Source organism: Antedon mediterranea, chromosome 5 (assembly GCF_964355755.1).
Source record: "Antedon mediterranea chromosome 5, ecAntMedi1.1, whole genome shotgun sequence".
NCBI classification, from domain to species: Eukaryota; Metazoa; Echinodermata; class Crinoidea; order Comatulida; family Antedonidae; genus Antedon; species Antedon mediterranea.
Genome location: NC_092674.1, coordinates 3774273 through 3790504, shown reverse-complemented (window position 1 = coordinate 3790504; position 16232 = coordinate 3774273). Strand labels below are relative to the sequence as shown.

General features: G+C 34.3%; 3 protein-coding genes across 3 annotated transcripts; 2 read left to right on the top strand and 1 right to left on the bottom strand.

The window, feature by feature from the left end:
* Positions 1-645: 645 nt before the first annotated feature.
* LOC140049500 (BTB/POZ domain-containing protein KCTD6-like) lies at positions 646-2113 on the top strand. The gene has a single exon (XM_072094400.1). It carries the CDS (start codon positions 1184-1186, stop codon positions 1904-1906), a length of 723 nt encoding a protein of 240 aa, XP_071950501.1. The 5' UTR covers positions 646-1183; the 3' UTR covers positions 1907-2113.
* Positions 2114-2409: 296 nt separating this feature from the next.
* Positions 2410-13127, top strand: LOC140049499 (sodium/hydrogen exchanger 2-like). Its single transcript, XM_072094399.1, has 19 exons — positions 2410-2678; positions 2905-3184; positions 3419-3503; positions 4214-4279; positions 4664-4745; positions 5525-5552; positions 5820-6076; positions 6473-6584; positions 6880-6961; positions 7264-7359; positions 7514-7635; positions 7883-7956; positions 9031-9159; positions 9305-9394; positions 9786-9851; positions 10040-10146; positions 10693-10808; positions 11145-11242; positions 11352-13127. Exons 2-19 carry the CDS (start codon positions 2929-2931, stop codon positions 11688-11690), a joined length of 2205 nt encoding a protein of 734 aa, XP_071950500.1. The 5' UTR covers positions 2410-2678; positions 2905-2928; the 3' UTR covers positions 11691-13127.
* Positions 13128-13333: 206 nt separating this feature from the next.
* Positions 13334-15994, bottom strand: LOC140049501 (dnaJ homolog subfamily C member 15-like). Its single transcript, XM_072094401.1, has 6 exons — positions 15904-15994; positions 15532-15583; positions 15082-15143; positions 14876-14952; positions 14495-14565; positions 13334-13957 (listed from the first exon to the last, which is right to left on the bottom strand). The coding sequence occupies exons 1-6, from the start codon at positions 15904-15906 to the stop codon at positions 13887-13889; spliced, it is 336 nt and encodes a 111-aa protein (XP_071950502.1). The 5' UTR covers positions 15907-15994; the 3' UTR covers positions 13334-13886.
* Positions 15995-16232: the final 238 nt, after the last annotated feature.

Genomic DNA, 16232 nt, shown 5'->3' with positions numbered 1-16232 from the left:
TGCGTTGCGTCTACGTCCTTCCTGAAGCGTGGTTCCCACACTAGCGACGTTACGTAACGCAAACGACGCAACGTAAGAAAATGCCCTTCCAATAATTGTGTTTTCCCCTTCCTCTCCCCCCCCCTGCGTGAAATCCAACCTGCGAATTTCGCAGCACTGTTGCTTCGTCGGTTTCCACTTGTGATTACGCAATAAATCACTTTGCGTCGCGTTCTAGTGTGAACCACGCTTTACGTAACTCAATAGTCTGGGTTCCAGTTTTGTGAATAATAATATAGGTTACGCGTGTCTACTACAGAGATATTTATATTCTGCCAAATAAATTTCAGAACAAGACTTCAGTGCTATGTGTATGACGTAAAAGACAATCTGTCTGGCGAGGAATGAAGGTGCCAATGTACGTGTTTAAATATCTACCTGGTTAAAATAATGTAGGCCTAAACTGCAGAAGACCTATACTGTATTAGTGTAATATATGCAGTGATATTCAATAGTCGCGATCCATTAGGAGCTCAACATCATGACGTTATTGAATTGCTTTGTTTATATACACAACACAATTATGTGCAAAAAACGATTGATTTATTGCTCAGTAAAATACGAAAAAGCAACAGCTGGTGAAATAGCCGACTATCTGACGTTTAATTATATCACGGAGTAATTTAGCGGATTATTGCGATATTATGCATGCACATTGCCGGCCAATAAATCGGCATTTGTGTATTGCTGCAGTCAGCTATTATAATAGGGATTTATGAACAATTTGTTGCATTTTTCATTCTGCATGTTGAAATGTGAATATAAGATGGATTCGTCTGTTAGTCTAGAGGATGCCTCATGTGGTAGGCCTATGTAACTAACGTAAGCAGGTCTTGGACGCGACGATCCGCGTGTCGTTGTCGTAGCAGGTATACGACATTAATCGAGTGGAAGCTTTCTCTGTATATTCTGGTGGTCTTTTAATTCGTCTGCCTCTCTTATCCTGCTAGTTACTGGTGCTATACCATCATCGATAACGTTTCCTGCTCAGTCTAGGCACCTCCATTGTCTAGGTGGTAGGCATGTGTGGGTGACCGATAATCGTTCTTGTACCCGCTACAGATAGTGTGATTTGCCTACCTAACTTAAACCGAGGCATCACGAGAAACGCTCAAACATAAACCAGTTTTTTCCCGGATTCGATATGGAATCGTCTGCTCCAGAAGGGAGACCAGACGAGGTCCTAAACTTGAACGTAGGAGGGTGCCGTTATTTTACAAGTCGCTCAACCCTAACACGTTTTCCGGACTCAATGCTCGGTTCCATGTTCAGCGGCCGTTTACCGTCAAACGTCGACGATTACAATAGCTACGTCATTGACGGCGACGGTCCAACGTTTCGACACGTTCTGAACTTTCTCCGTCGTTCAAAGCTCATTCTACCTGACGGATTCAAAGAATGGGACATTTTATCTGCGGAAGCAGATTTCTACCAGATACAAGATCTCATCCAAGCTATTAATGACAAACGAGAACAAATTAAAGAAGATTTACAGAAGAATAAAGAACAAAGCGAGACATCACAATCGTGTGAGTTCTTAGAAGTGGAATTTGAGTGCGCTAACGGACAGTGGTTGATCTTCGGCGATTCTAAGTTAATCGATCAATTATCGGCAATAAAAAGTTGTTTTGTCCATATGACTAATTACAAAAATCAGTTAAAAAAGGCCCAGGTCTATGGATTGACAACTCCCCGAGGAACATCTGTAAATCGACTCAAACTTTTTAAAGAAATTTCTCAACATGGATTTACGTTGATCTGTACGTCATCCAGCGGTGGCGATGAACGCTCGACTGATAGGTGGACATTTTCTAGAGAAGAGGATAGGCCTAATGTTAATAATCGATATGCAGAACATTTAGAATAAAGTGGAGATTTTTGTTGGCTAGACAATGAACTGAACAGTACAGTACAATTCGAAGACTGAAAATAAAAGTATTTTACTAGACTACACATAAAAATAAAGATAGTATTTTAGGGTGATTGGGTGTCTATAGTAACTAAATTGTTATAGATTTTTCTGCAGTCTAACTCTTCGGGCTACTTTAACTGCCGAATAAATAATAGGCCTATTCATCGTGTAATCTATTTTTGTCTGTGTTGTGTGGGGCTTCTCCTTTTCTTGTTAAAACGGCGCGCTTATTTACAGAAGACATTGATTCCTTTTCTGTCTTTGTGTCCAAGAAATAGGTAGGCCTGAGCAGTCTATATTTACTTGACTCTTCCCCGTCTTTATCGCTCCCGTAAATATTGTAGTGGTAGTAGATTATCAGCTGATCATTCATTGGTCAGAAGTGTGTTTAAAGAGACCGGATAAAGCGAGTCGCGAGTGCGGAAGTTCAACGAAGCGTGCAATGAAGGAAAATGTAAACAAAGGCCACATACACAACTCAACCCACCCATAATATTCTGGATGAGTTTGCATTTTGAGTAATTTTAAGGGGTGGGTACGAAACTGCATTAGCGCCGAACAGCGCCGAACTTTCTACCGTGACGTGCTTCTACTTGACCTGGATTCTGTTTGTTTTATATACACATCCAAATAAACTGTTATGTTAGGCTCCGTCAGAATCATAACACACGCATTGTTGAACGAGGCGAGGCGGAAGCGGTGCATTCTCTATCCGGCCGAGTCCCTGGTGAGTTATCTCCTATTATGCTAGGCCTAGGTTGAATTATTAATGTAAGATAATAAAGACATCTGTAAAAATAAGTAATGAAAATAGGAATAAAGTGACCCAATGGGGTAGATTGAACTTTAGAGGTTTAGAGAACCCTTTCCGCTTGTTGTTACCATTTTATGTAATTTTGTAATATATTGTATTGTTTTAATTTTTGTTTTAAAATGTTATATTTATTTTTCAGCCTTTGGAGTTATAAAAAAAAACCATGACGGAGACGAAATATTTATTTTCAGTTTTTTTGGCACTGACCTTAATTAATTTAACATTAGCGAGCACAGAAACAGACACCAAATATGAAGATATAGGAGAAGGAGAACTTGAGAATAATGGCACAACAGATGAGCACACGGATAATGAGCATGCTGAACATGGTGTCCACCTCGCTCAATGGAACATTGACCATGTGGAGCTTCCGTTAACAATCACTCTAGCTGTGTTGATGGCTGGAGTTGCTAAAATTGGTAAGACCTGGTACAACTCCTGTTCTCTGGTTGGAATTGGGTAACATTCGAGAAGCAAAAAACCTAAGTTAGGATTTCCGATGAGTTTGCTTTGAGGGGACGTGTTCCCCCATCCCCCGGGATCTGCTCCATTTGGAGCTACAATAGATGAATCAACACTATGTATTTGGTACAATATTACATGAATGTTTAGAGTATTATTTTTTTATGACTTTGATGCATTTTGTTTTATAGTTTTTCACAAGTTTGAAGTTTTATCTTCACATGTTCCAGAATCAGCCTTGCTTATTGTTGTTGGTACAATTTTTGGTGCAATCACGTAAGATCCATTTTTAGTCGCCAACTATGCAAAACCAAACATTTTTTTTTCAGCTTTTCTATTAATAGTATTCTTTACACCCATTTTAATAGTTTTGTAGGGAAATAATTCATTGAGATTTCAGGATGCTAGAATCATATATGGTTGTCCTATCACAAAGTGGTTATGTTGAAATGTAACCAATTGCACATGTGGGTAATGGCCCTAAATTACCACATACCAAACAACACAGCAGCAGAAATAAATGACATTTTGAATTGTAGCTTGAGAATTAAATTGTCTTCTCGCAATTTATTTAATTTCCCAAGGAAGAGCCGGGGCATATCCTTGTACTTTCTGCGCTGAGGCTGTCCAAATTAATTAACTACTGTATAGTATTATTGGCCAGAGGCCAGCAATGCTTTACGTTAGTCAATAATCTATGTGATAACCTCAGCAAAACAGATGCATATATAAAGCTCAGTCTACACTATCAAACTAGTTTGACAAAAAAGTGTGATGTGCCCAAATATGGTAGTTATATGACTACATTATGTCCATATAAGGGCTTAACATATTCTTTATAGAGCTTTAGTGTACTTTCTTTTGAACCAACAAATTAGGAGAAAAAACCCCAATATATAAAAATTACAACTATACAACTAATTACAATAATATATTGTGAATTTTGTTTGTATAATTCAGTCCATTGTCTTTTAATTTGTTTTCAGTTTCTCAAAAGAATCAAAGTATTTATCATTTGACGAAACAACGTTTTTCCTTTACCTTCTTCCACCGTAAGTAAATCATATTTTCTATTTCTTTTGTATTTTGTTAATTTTATATATATATTTTTTTTTCTTGAGAATGGTTCTATGATGGTTCTAAAATGTTGATCTTTTTTGTCATTAAATTTTATTATAAGAAAAAATGTCTATGTATATATTTTGTTTTACTGTATATGCAAATGAAAATAAAAGGAAATGATGATTTCCACGAATGAATGAATGAATGAATGAATGAATGGATTTACTCAGCTTAATTTAGAGACTGCAACCTGGTGTTTCCTTGTGCAGGTCATTGAACCCTTGACCTTGTGCTCAGAAATTAGTACAATAAAAAAACTTATACCATCTTTCATTCATCATACATGATGAATTTCTATTTTATTTTCTCCCTAGAATCATCCTAGAGTCAGCATATTCATTGTATGACAGAGTGTTTACCAATAATCTATTCACTATATTGTTATATGCAGTTATTGTAAGTCATCTATCTATTTGACACTAGTCATTCCTATTCATGTCTTGTGCCTAATTCTCCTCCAATCTGCAATACATTTCCAATTTTTATTTACTTTTTTTTGTCTTAAAATCAACCATAAGTTACACAACCAACTATCTTAAAATTATTATCTTAAAGATGTATTTTCCCCCAAAAATATGAAAAATGAAGATTAATTAAATCAGACTTTGAATAGGTTATTTTGTAGTTTTAATAAAGTAAATCCCTTCCATAAATAAAAAAAAATCATGTTTTCTCATATAAAATGACAAAATAAATGGTCAAATTCAACCAAAAACCCCATTGGCTGTCAACCAATTTGACTATTTTTTCTTTAAATTACAGTTTTTTCTGGTAAATAATTTTTTTTTTATTCAATTATTGTTGAAAGTGGATAAGTATTATTAAACAAAAAAAATACAAAATTATATTTCAGGGCGACAATATATCTTTAACATCATCGTATGCTACAAATCTAACAGTAGGCCTATTGTATGTTACTATAGTGGTTTTCAAATTTAGTTAAATTAGTAACAATTTCTGTCATTTTGAACGAACAAAATTAATGTACAAATGTACGCTCTCTTTTTTAATATATAGATGTATACTTATAGTACTGCATAGTCACTTGGAACCTAGCATCTTGATTTGTATCACCTTCAGAAAATAGTCTGTAGTGTGCAAATAAAATGTTTTAATTTTGTTGGCATTTATTTATCTATTTATAGAACTGTAAATGTTTTTTTTTCATGTTGTAGGGATCATTACTCAATTTTGGATTAATAGGTATGTCAGAAATGTCATTTGTCTTATCTAATCTACTCTATGCAGACTCAACAGTCTGATCTTAGTCTAATGTTCTGTCTACACTATCAAACATTATGTGACAAAAAAAATGTGGTGTGCTCATATTTATTTTTACACAATGATGTCATATTATCAGTAATATATTTGGGCATATCACTACCATATTTGGGCACAAACTTTTTGTCAAACACGTTTGATAGTGTGGACAGAGCTTAACAACCAACCATGAACTATCCCATCATCTAGGTGGCAGCCTTTATGGCGTGTGTGCAGCGGGTGCATGTGGTTCGTTTGAACCAACGATCTGGCAATGTCTTGCATTTAGCGCCCTCATATCGGCCGTGGATCCTGTAGCAGTTCTGGCAATCTTTCAGGAAATTCATGTGAATACCAGATTGTATTTTCTTGTTTTTGGAGAATCTTTACTTAATGATGCGGTTACCGTGGTTTTATACAACATGATGGTTGCATTCATGGCAATGAACGTCATTCCTCCTTCACAGGTCTGTTTCTTTTCATTATAAAGATATTTAGCAAATTTAATGAAAATATTTAATGGAATTATTAGTTCTGTGCTATGTTGATTGATTGATATTACCGTATATGACCAAGAATAGTCCCATGGAGCCTGGGTATGAAATTTGATGGGATTTTGCTCAAGCATGGGATTATGCTAAAGCATGAAATTATATTCAATCATGGGATTATGCTCAAGCATCGGATTATACTGAAACATAGGATTATACTGATAGGATTATACTGAAGCATGGGATTATACTTTTGGGCAAAGACAGTTGGCTTGCAAAGGATAACAACAATTACTGTAACATTAGTAAATGAGCTCATTTAGTTTTCTTGTTTATTTAATCAATGCATCTTTGAATTTCTTTTTCCTTTAGGTTGTTCTTGGAGTGTTTTCATTTTTTACCATTAGTATTGGTGGCCTGGTGATTGGTATTATTGTTGGTATGTTGTCAGCTTTCATGACAAAGTTCACTAAACATGTACGAGGTATGATAATATTTTGAATTATAGTTAATCATAGTTGAGCTCTGTCTACACTATCAAACTAGTTTGACAAAAAAGTGTGATGTGTCCAAATATATGGTAGTGATATGCCCAAATATGGTAGTGATATGACATCATCATATCCACATATGGGCACATCACATTTTAAGTTTGATAGTGTAGACAGAGCTTTAGATTATAAATAAATAGAATCTTTATACTTGTCGTATATTTTAGCAGAGTTATTTCATTGGTCAGGCATAATAGGGTTTGTTAATACATTGTGTTTTATTTTCAGTTGTGGAACCGTTGGCTATCATTGGCATGGCTTACTTGTCATATATTTTAGCAGAGTTATTTCATTGGTCAGGCATAATAGGGTTTGTTAATAAATTGTGTTGTAATCATTTCATTTATCCGGCACATACATTACCAAATTTCTTCTCCCGGAAAAAACTGATCGTTATTGTATATTAATGATGAATGATATTTGAAATAAATTTATTTCTAATCTACAAAAATTATTGTTTTTTTTCATATCTAAAATTATTTATTATTATTAATTTTTAACCTAGTTTGAAAATGTGATCATGATTTTTGTAATTTTGCAGCAAAGATCGCATAATGCTTTTAGTATATTTAAAAAGAATATAATATAATAAGAATAATAATTTTTTTATAGAATTATTGGGTGTGGTCTCACTCAGTGTGAATATGCTTTTGCCAATATTTCTCGGAAATCAAATATAACCGTGACATATTTCATAAAGGTTTTGGCGTAAGTACAAGTTGACTATCTCTAATAAAATAATAATAATAAAAAACGGTTATGTTACTGACGGAGTGGAAGATCTAAAGCAATGGTGCTTGGGCAAAACATTTTTTATTCAGATTCCTATTTCTTGTATAAAGTATTGATGTTTTCTCCACAGAATGACGAGTGAATCGATAATCTTCTTTAGCTTAGGCCAGACGTTGTGGATCCATGACATGCTGTGGGATCATGGCTTCATGTTCTTGACTCTCGTCTTCTGCTTCATATACAGGTTTTTTAGTAAGTAATAAGGAACATAGAACACAAGACCATTACTTCAAAATTCTTAAGCAACATACTATAAGTTTTTCTCATATTTCATTGTCGAAAAATGGCACAATTTTATTTGAGGGGGGCATTTATTAAAAATGATGTTCTATGGAGTGTATTTATTTGGGGAAAGCGTTTATTCAAAGCGGAGCGTTTTTTCGAATAAATATGGCATTAAAATTTTGAAACCTAACACAAAATATTGGTAAATTTCTAGGTGTTTCACTTTTGACAAGGATTGCCAACTGTAATCGTGTTTACAAAATTGGTGCTCTAGAACAGTTCATTATGGTATGTCTAATTTTGTCCTTTTTAATAACAACTATTTTACTTTGAGAATATTTTTCTGACTATGGGTCGAAACCAAAGAGCAGAGAATGTATTATTGTACTCTGCCTTCTCTGTAGGCCTCTGGTGGGTTAATTTGCCTCTGGTGGGTTAATTTTCCTCCGGTTTTTATTGTAGGCCTAGCTATGGTGGGGTAATGTACTCTGCTGCCCTTGTAGGCCAATGGTGGGTTAATTGTACTCTGCTGCTGTCCTTACAGGCCTATGGTGGGTTAATTGTACTCTGCTGCTGTCCTTACAGGCCTATGGTGGGTTAATTGTACTCTGCTGCTGTCCTTGTAGGCCTATGGTGGATTAATTGTACTCTGCTGCTGTCCTTACAGGCCTATGGTGGGTTAATTGTACTCTGCTGCTGTCCTTATAGGCCTATGGTGGGTTAATTGTACTCTGATGCTGTCCTTGTAGGCCAATTGTGGGTTAATTGTACTCTGCTGCTGTCCTTGTAGGCCTATGGTGGGTTAATTGTACTCTGCTGCTGTCCTTGTAGGCCTATGGTGGGTTAATTGTACTCTGCTCAGCTGTCCTTATAGGCCAATGGTGGGTTAATAGTACTCTGCTGCTGTCCTTATAGGCCTATGGTGGGTTAATTCAGGGAAGAGTGAAATCACTTCCCTGGTCAGTTGTACTCTGCTGCTGTCCTTATAGGCCTATGGTGGGTTAATTCAGGGAAGAGTGAAATCACTTCCCTGGTTAATTGTACTCTGATGCTGTCCTTATAGGCCTATGGTGGGTTAATTCAGGGAAGAGTGAAATCACTTCCCTGGTTAATTGTACTCTGCTGCTGTCCTTATAGGCCTATGGTGGGTTAATTCAGGGAAGAGTGAAATCACTTCCCTGGTTAATTGTACTCTGCTGCTGTCCTTATAGGCCTATGGTGGGTTAATTCAGGGAAGAGTGAAATCACTTCCCTGGTTAATTGTACTCTGCTGTCCTTGTAGTCCTATGGTGGGTTAATTGTACTCTGCTGTCCTTGTAGGCCTATGGTGGGTTAATAATTGTGCTCTTCTTTTTATTGTAGGCCTATGGTGGGTTACGTGGAGCTGTGGCCTATGCTCTTGTCATTCAACTCAAAACCGGAAATGAAGATTTAGATCGTTTATTTACTACATGTACATTAGTTGTTGTCTTTTTCACCGTCTTTGTTCAAGTAAGTTAATTAAAATTATAATCTTTATTATAAGAGAGTCAACTTATGAATTTTGTTAGGCCTTATTATAATTGATTAGCATTCAAGATGTGGTGAAAATACCATCGCTGTTAACATTTTATATGTACAAACTTTCAACTTTTAGGGAACCACAGTTAAACCTCTAGTGAACGCATTTAAAATACAAAAAGAAGAAACCAAAAAACCTACAATGAATGAAGAGGTTAATACGACAGTAAGTGTCTTTCATAATTGGTCTAATATGATGACTTGTTCATTTCATTTATTTTGTCAAAAAAAAAAAGAAGAACAGTAAAAAGGTACAAAAATAAAATAACAGAGAAACATGAGAAAGAGAAAAAAAGGTGAACAAAATCACTGACAAGGTGGGAACCTTCAAACATACACAAATTAAAATATAACATTAACAACAAATGTTTTTTTTTCCAATCTTTTCAAAGATAAAACTGATTAAGTACAGATTAAAATATATTATGATTTTAAATACTGGTAAATATAATAACATTTCACTATACAGTGCCACCATTAGAGCGGTTAACGAAAAACACCCAGACGGATTTTAAATATATTTTATTTATTTGACATAATTTTTTGTTTTGTTTCAGGTTATTGATTACATGATGGCTGGTATAGAAGAGATTGCTGGACAAAAGGGTGGTAATTATTTAAGAGTAAGTAAACCAAAGTATAATCAATGTCTGAGTAGTTAGGACACTTTACTATTTATCAGTGGTTTGAATTTGGTAAAGATCTGACTTGTAGTTTTGATTTACAATCTAAAATTAGTAAAATATGTAAATGTATATTCTGGTCCAAATGTTTTTAACCAGAGGATTAAATGGATTTGATTGCTTTATAGTTGAAATTGGAATATTATGATGATAAATACTTGAAGAAATGGCTTCAGCGAGATCCAGAGACAAGAGATATCCACATGAAGGCAATTTTTGAGCAAGTGGTACTTAAGTAAGTGTACAGCCAGCAGTCATTGAGACTGGTAAAAATATTGATAGTAGATATATTGACATGACAATGTTAAGCTCTGTCTACACTATTAAATTAGTTTTACTGTTATGATTAGATGTTATTGTACTCTGCAGACTATTAGTATTAATAATAACATTAGACAATCATAAGTGATCTGGTATTTATTGTCTATCTCCTGGTTCTTTCTCTGCAGTTTCTCCTGAGTGAGAGTCAAAGTGAGAGTGTTTAACAATTATTATACTAGACTATTACCTTAGTAACAAGCCACTGTCTGGGTCCCAACTATACGCAGGTAAACACCATCCAGGGCAGTCAGCCAGACAAGAATATGTCAAAACAAGTCATCCAGGGGTGTTGTTCAGACATGTATGTTACAGTATTATGTTAGGTGTTTTCAATAACATGACATTACAAAAAAAGTCACATAAAAGTTTGGTAGTGTAAACAAGGATTTAGATATATATTTTTTATAACACTTATAACAAATGGTATTACCAATAATATTGTACATTTTTGTTTACACAGAGATCACAGAGAGCATATTTTTGACATCGCAAAGGCACCATGTGTAGAAGATCCAAAACTGATTCCAAGAGTATGCACTTTGGATCGAGCGATATCTGTTGATGTTGGGCAACTAGGTAAAAGAATGCAGTCAGAAGTAGTAGTAGTAGTGATAGTAAAGCATTACCTACACCATCAAACTTTATGCGACAACAAAATGTGATGTGCCCATATATGGACATGATGATGTCATATCACTACCATATTTAGGCATACCACTAGCATTGTAGACATCACACTTATTTGTCACAAAAAGTTTGATAGTGTAGACAGAGCTTTAGATGGAGTAATAGTTTTTATTTTAGTAATTATACATTGGAAAATTAGTAGATAGGATACATTTATAACTGAAAGAAATGTTATATTATATACGGTAATTTTTATTCTAGATTTATTTACAAATTATATTTCAGATCGTGAACCGAAACATTATGAGGCATATCGACCACTCAAAGGAAATTTCTCAACAGCTGACCTGCGTAGACTTTGGCGGAATAACCCATCAGTTTCGGTAATTTAATGTACAACAATAATTATTGTTTATAACATCAACCTCTACATTAATTCAATAAAACAATAATCTTATTAAACATTTGAAATCAAACGGTTTTTTTTTGTAGATGCATATGCCTTATGACAAGAATCTGAAGGACGACGACAAACGTGATTTGTCATTCCAAATGCGAGAGAAGAAATGTCACCATCTAGCGATGAGAAAACGTCACGGTTCAATGAACAGACAGTCCGCAGTTGAAGAGCCTTCCGACAACGAGGAAGAAGGAATCGTAATCCAATTTCCTCCGAAAGTCACAGAAGAAACAGACAGTGCAAAGTTGAATGGTCCTGAAGTTGACCGGCCAGAGATAAATGGTACTAGTGAAACCACGGCTCTTATGATAGATAATGAAGATGATGTTGCGTTTTCACATGGCCCTGATGTGTTTGAATCATCATTGTAGGCGAGCCCATTGCCAGGATTTTTGCAGGGTGGGGTTCTGCAAGAGCATATAGCATATTTGCATGCTGGATATGTAGAATTGGGCAAAAAAATATCATGTCTACACTATCCAATTTTATGCGACAAATAAATGTGATGTGTGGGAGCGGGGTGTGTCTTTCGAACCCTACAGACCCCTCTGGTTTCAATATTAGCTAACGAGGAGCGCAGAGGTGGAACAGGGCAGTCCTGACTAGATCTTGTAAAAGTCCTGGTGTAACATATTCAGGATGAGACGATGTGGTCAAACGTACTAGTGTCTTGTTAAGTGATTGGAGATTTGGCTTAAGATTCTTTAAAAAGGAAACATTTTGGCATGCATGGCATGTCATAGCTATATACAAATAGAGCTAAAAAAAATATAAATTCTATCTTGTACTACCTTTTAAACCAAGATACTTCTTTAAATTACATGCTTAATATTTGAGATATATTTAATTAAAATTTTATAGTATGGCGTAAAATAATATATAACATTTATATTTTTTTTCAATTAAATTAAAATCTTTTCAGACTTCATATATTATGTGAATATTAATATACAACCAATTTTATTTTCAAATATTGTAAATTTATATTATAAATTTGTATTAATTTCATACAAAGAAATAATAATGTATTAGTTTTTAAACTTCTTTCCATAGCAATTATGAAAAAATAATATTTCAAACTTATGAATTACCTTGAATATCGGGTGTAAACTAATATATTTAATTTATTTCGTGTAATTAATTTTGTATTAATACTATGTACATCTCCATGCGCGCAGCGTCTGTTATAAGGGGAGAAAAACTTTAACAGCCCTTTGATCTTATGTCTGGCTGCGACAAATACCAACTGTACTGTACTATGTACATATTCTCCGCGAGTGCAGTGTCTGTTATAAGGGGTGTGGAAGTGATGTTTCACAACCACAGTTAAACCCTTTGATCTCCTGGAGCTCAGCATCCTGTTGTTAGATTGTCTTTCTTTAACCTTCTATGTTTTTAAGAACTGGCATTTCTGTTGTTATCGAAAGATCAAAAACTGAACTTTTCTGGAAAACAGATGTTATGGTACATGTGTCACATGGTATGTCTTCCCAAATACGGGTAACATACCTGACCTTCGTGGTCATTGGCATTGACAAGAATATATTTTTTAGTGGGATCAAGATATTTTAAAATTATATGACCAAATAAAAGCATGGTTGCACTATTTAAACGAAAAAAAATTGGTATGTGTGTGAAGATTTTTAACAGACCAACTAACAGTAAAATATATACACTGTAGAAAAAGGAGATATAGAAGATCTAAAAAGGGTATTATATATATAGAAGTACAGTTTAGGGTAAAACATATTAGCAATACATTTATGCGTTATAAGGTGATGGATAATTAATTTATTAGAATTCTAGTTCCAGCTACAGAAAGTAATACAAATCTATAAAAAAATAATTTATCGATTTAGAATTTTTTCAATGTCTGTCTTTTATTTTTACATTAAATTTATAAATGCAATGTAATTTTCACTTATATTTAGACATAGTTTTCTAATTTTTATATGGTTAAAATTGAATTAATAAAAGTAGAATTTTCTAAAAAATGATTTGTAGTATATTTGTATGTTGTCGCATCTACCAAATGTTAATGCATGTACCACCACATAGTTTTATTCTTGGAGAGCATTGACCATAAATAGGATATACTTATATAATAGACTAAAAAACAAAACATGACACATTGTTCCTAACAATAATCATACTATTTATTTACAGCATATTATCACAACAGTTAGTGATATTATTCAAAATTATTAAGAATTTTTACTCTATACCATCTTTTCATGCAGTAGGCTTATTCAGACCTAAAATGTTTATATGTTGTAGTAGTTGAGTACTTGTAATGGTCACCCAGCTTAAAATGAATATCTTAAGGCCTCCCTTTAAGAAATGTTTAAGGTTCTTTCACACCTTTTCCGCAAATCAAATCGAGCGTCAATGCTTTGTTTTCATGCGACTATGCGCATGTCAATTGGCGCATACCCGCGTACAGCATCATGAAAACAAACATTGGCGGTCAATTTTAATTGCCAGCGTCGGACCTGAACCGTGCCAGAACAGGTGTGAAAGACACTTTATACAGTACTTTATAAATTAGTCGGTCTATCAATTCTTTATCATGATTTGTTAGGAGAATCTAAATATTCTTTTGCTTCATTTATTTTTGCAGCAATATATGGTGAGCCACCTACAAAAAAAAAACAATTTGTAATTAATACTTCATTTTTTTACTGTTCAATTCATTTAGTTTGTAACTGGGAATGTTATCTTTTCTTATAGTTTTAGATTATTGTTATGAGAGATAGGGAGTTGCTATGGCCTAGTGTAGGTCATGTTAATACATGAGCTCATGGACATCGCGATGTGCATCCTAAAGCTCTGTCTACACTATAGAATAATAATAATAATAATAAACAGTATTTATATAGCGCCTAATGGATCACTGACCCCTCTAGGTGCTTTACATAGGACCTTAACTAATGGTAATAAACTATCCCCCGCCGGACACCATTCCGGTATATCAAACTAGTTTGACAAAAAAAGTGTGAATGTACCCAAATATGATAGTGATATGACATCATCATGTCCATATATGGGCACATTACATTTTTTTCTCACTTAAAGCTTGATAGTGTAGACAGAGCTTAACTGGATTCCTTGACACAATTTTTCTAGATTCTAGATTGTAATACGCGTAGGTCAGGTCATACAGTAGGTCACTTACCTCTATCAGGATGATTTAATACCATTATCCTACGATGTGCGTCTCTCACTTTTGGTTTGTTGGCAGACGGACTGTCATTCAAAAGGCAAAAAAAGATTATTATTATTAGTGATCAGGTAAAGATGTTCCATTTAAACAGATAACATCAGGGGTGTATGTGTACATAGGTGGGTGTAGATAGCTGGGTGCCGAGGCCGAGAAAAAGGTGGTGGGTGGCTAGGTAAAATTAGGCTTGGTATTAATTATGCTGGGTGACCCTAACCATCAAGCCATTGAATGCTATGGGAACAGTAATGCCTACCTAACTCCTAAAATTAGGCTTGATGAAAGACCTTAAATTTTACTAGGTGAACCTAACAATCAAGGTAACGGTATACCTACCTAACTCCTAAAATTAGGCTTGCTTCTCGCTTTGTCATCTTAGGTTCAAATCCTCCTTTGTAATAACTGGAAAAACTCTATAAAAGAAACATATTTAAAGAAAACTTCAGATATAATTTTTTTATATTTTTCATATGTAATTCAGTGAACAGAATTACCTTATGGAGAAAAAGAAATTATTTAAAATACGAAATAAATTAACTTACCGGTTTTGGTATTTTACTGGCATTTGAGGCTACTATCTTTCCTGTCTGCAATGCCATGCGACCTAAAAAAAGTTAAGTTAAAATATTAATAATTGAAAATCTCATTTAGATCATATTCACTGTCACTGGAGTGGAAGACATACGATTTATCCATTATTTTCTTTACTAAAAAAGACTTTATAAATTATTGGTAACATGGATTGAATTGATCAATATTGCTAGGCTAGAATGATGATTAATTGATAATATTGTGATTGATTGTGTATAATCGATCGATATATAATAGAAAATCAAATAGATAATAGAGATATCAATTGATTGTGATTGAATAATAATAGATTTTATTTTTATTGATTGATTTAGTCATTAACAATAGTATAAATTATTTTTTAAATATTTACAATAATTCTACTAAAAATAGTAAAAATAAAAAGCATGAATAATACTCACCAGCATATGCAGCTGCTGCTATGCCCAGTCCAGCTAAAATTAATGTTGATGACTGAGGGAGGGGAAAACAATATCATCAGTAAATACTTAATGCTGTCCTATTGAAGCTAAATACCTAGGCTAGCTAGGCTAGCCGTCTAGTTTTTCACACGACCCGACTAGCTCAGCTAAGACGGGAATCCGCTGATACTACCCGGTCCCTTGTCCTTACTTTAGCCTAGTAGTAGGCTAGGCCTGGCTGGCTAGCTATCTATCTATATATTCAGAGCAATTAATAATCTTAGTTTTTCCCTAGTTTAATCAGTGTCTAATATAATTCCCTAACAACCCTAGTTTTTTTAATAATCGGATTTCAATACAAAACTAGCGTACCATTTCAAATCTTTTAAAAAATGTCTAGCCCTTTGCTTGCTTGAGTGCACACTCTGATTGATGTTACATCATGTTTTTGTCTGATGTTCGCCGCGGTTAGTAGAAAAATAAAAAACGTGCGTTATGGAACTTTTGTATGGAAAGCGAATTATGTAATTCATTTTTCATCCCACGACACCAGAAACGAAATAATATTTTAAATAAAAATAGCATTAAAGTAAATATAATACAATTTTTTTTACCTTTTCACTATTGCCATCGTGAAATTGTAATTGTATTACGTGTTATTTTAACAATACCCACCCACAGTAATTGAAGGCGATTCCTGC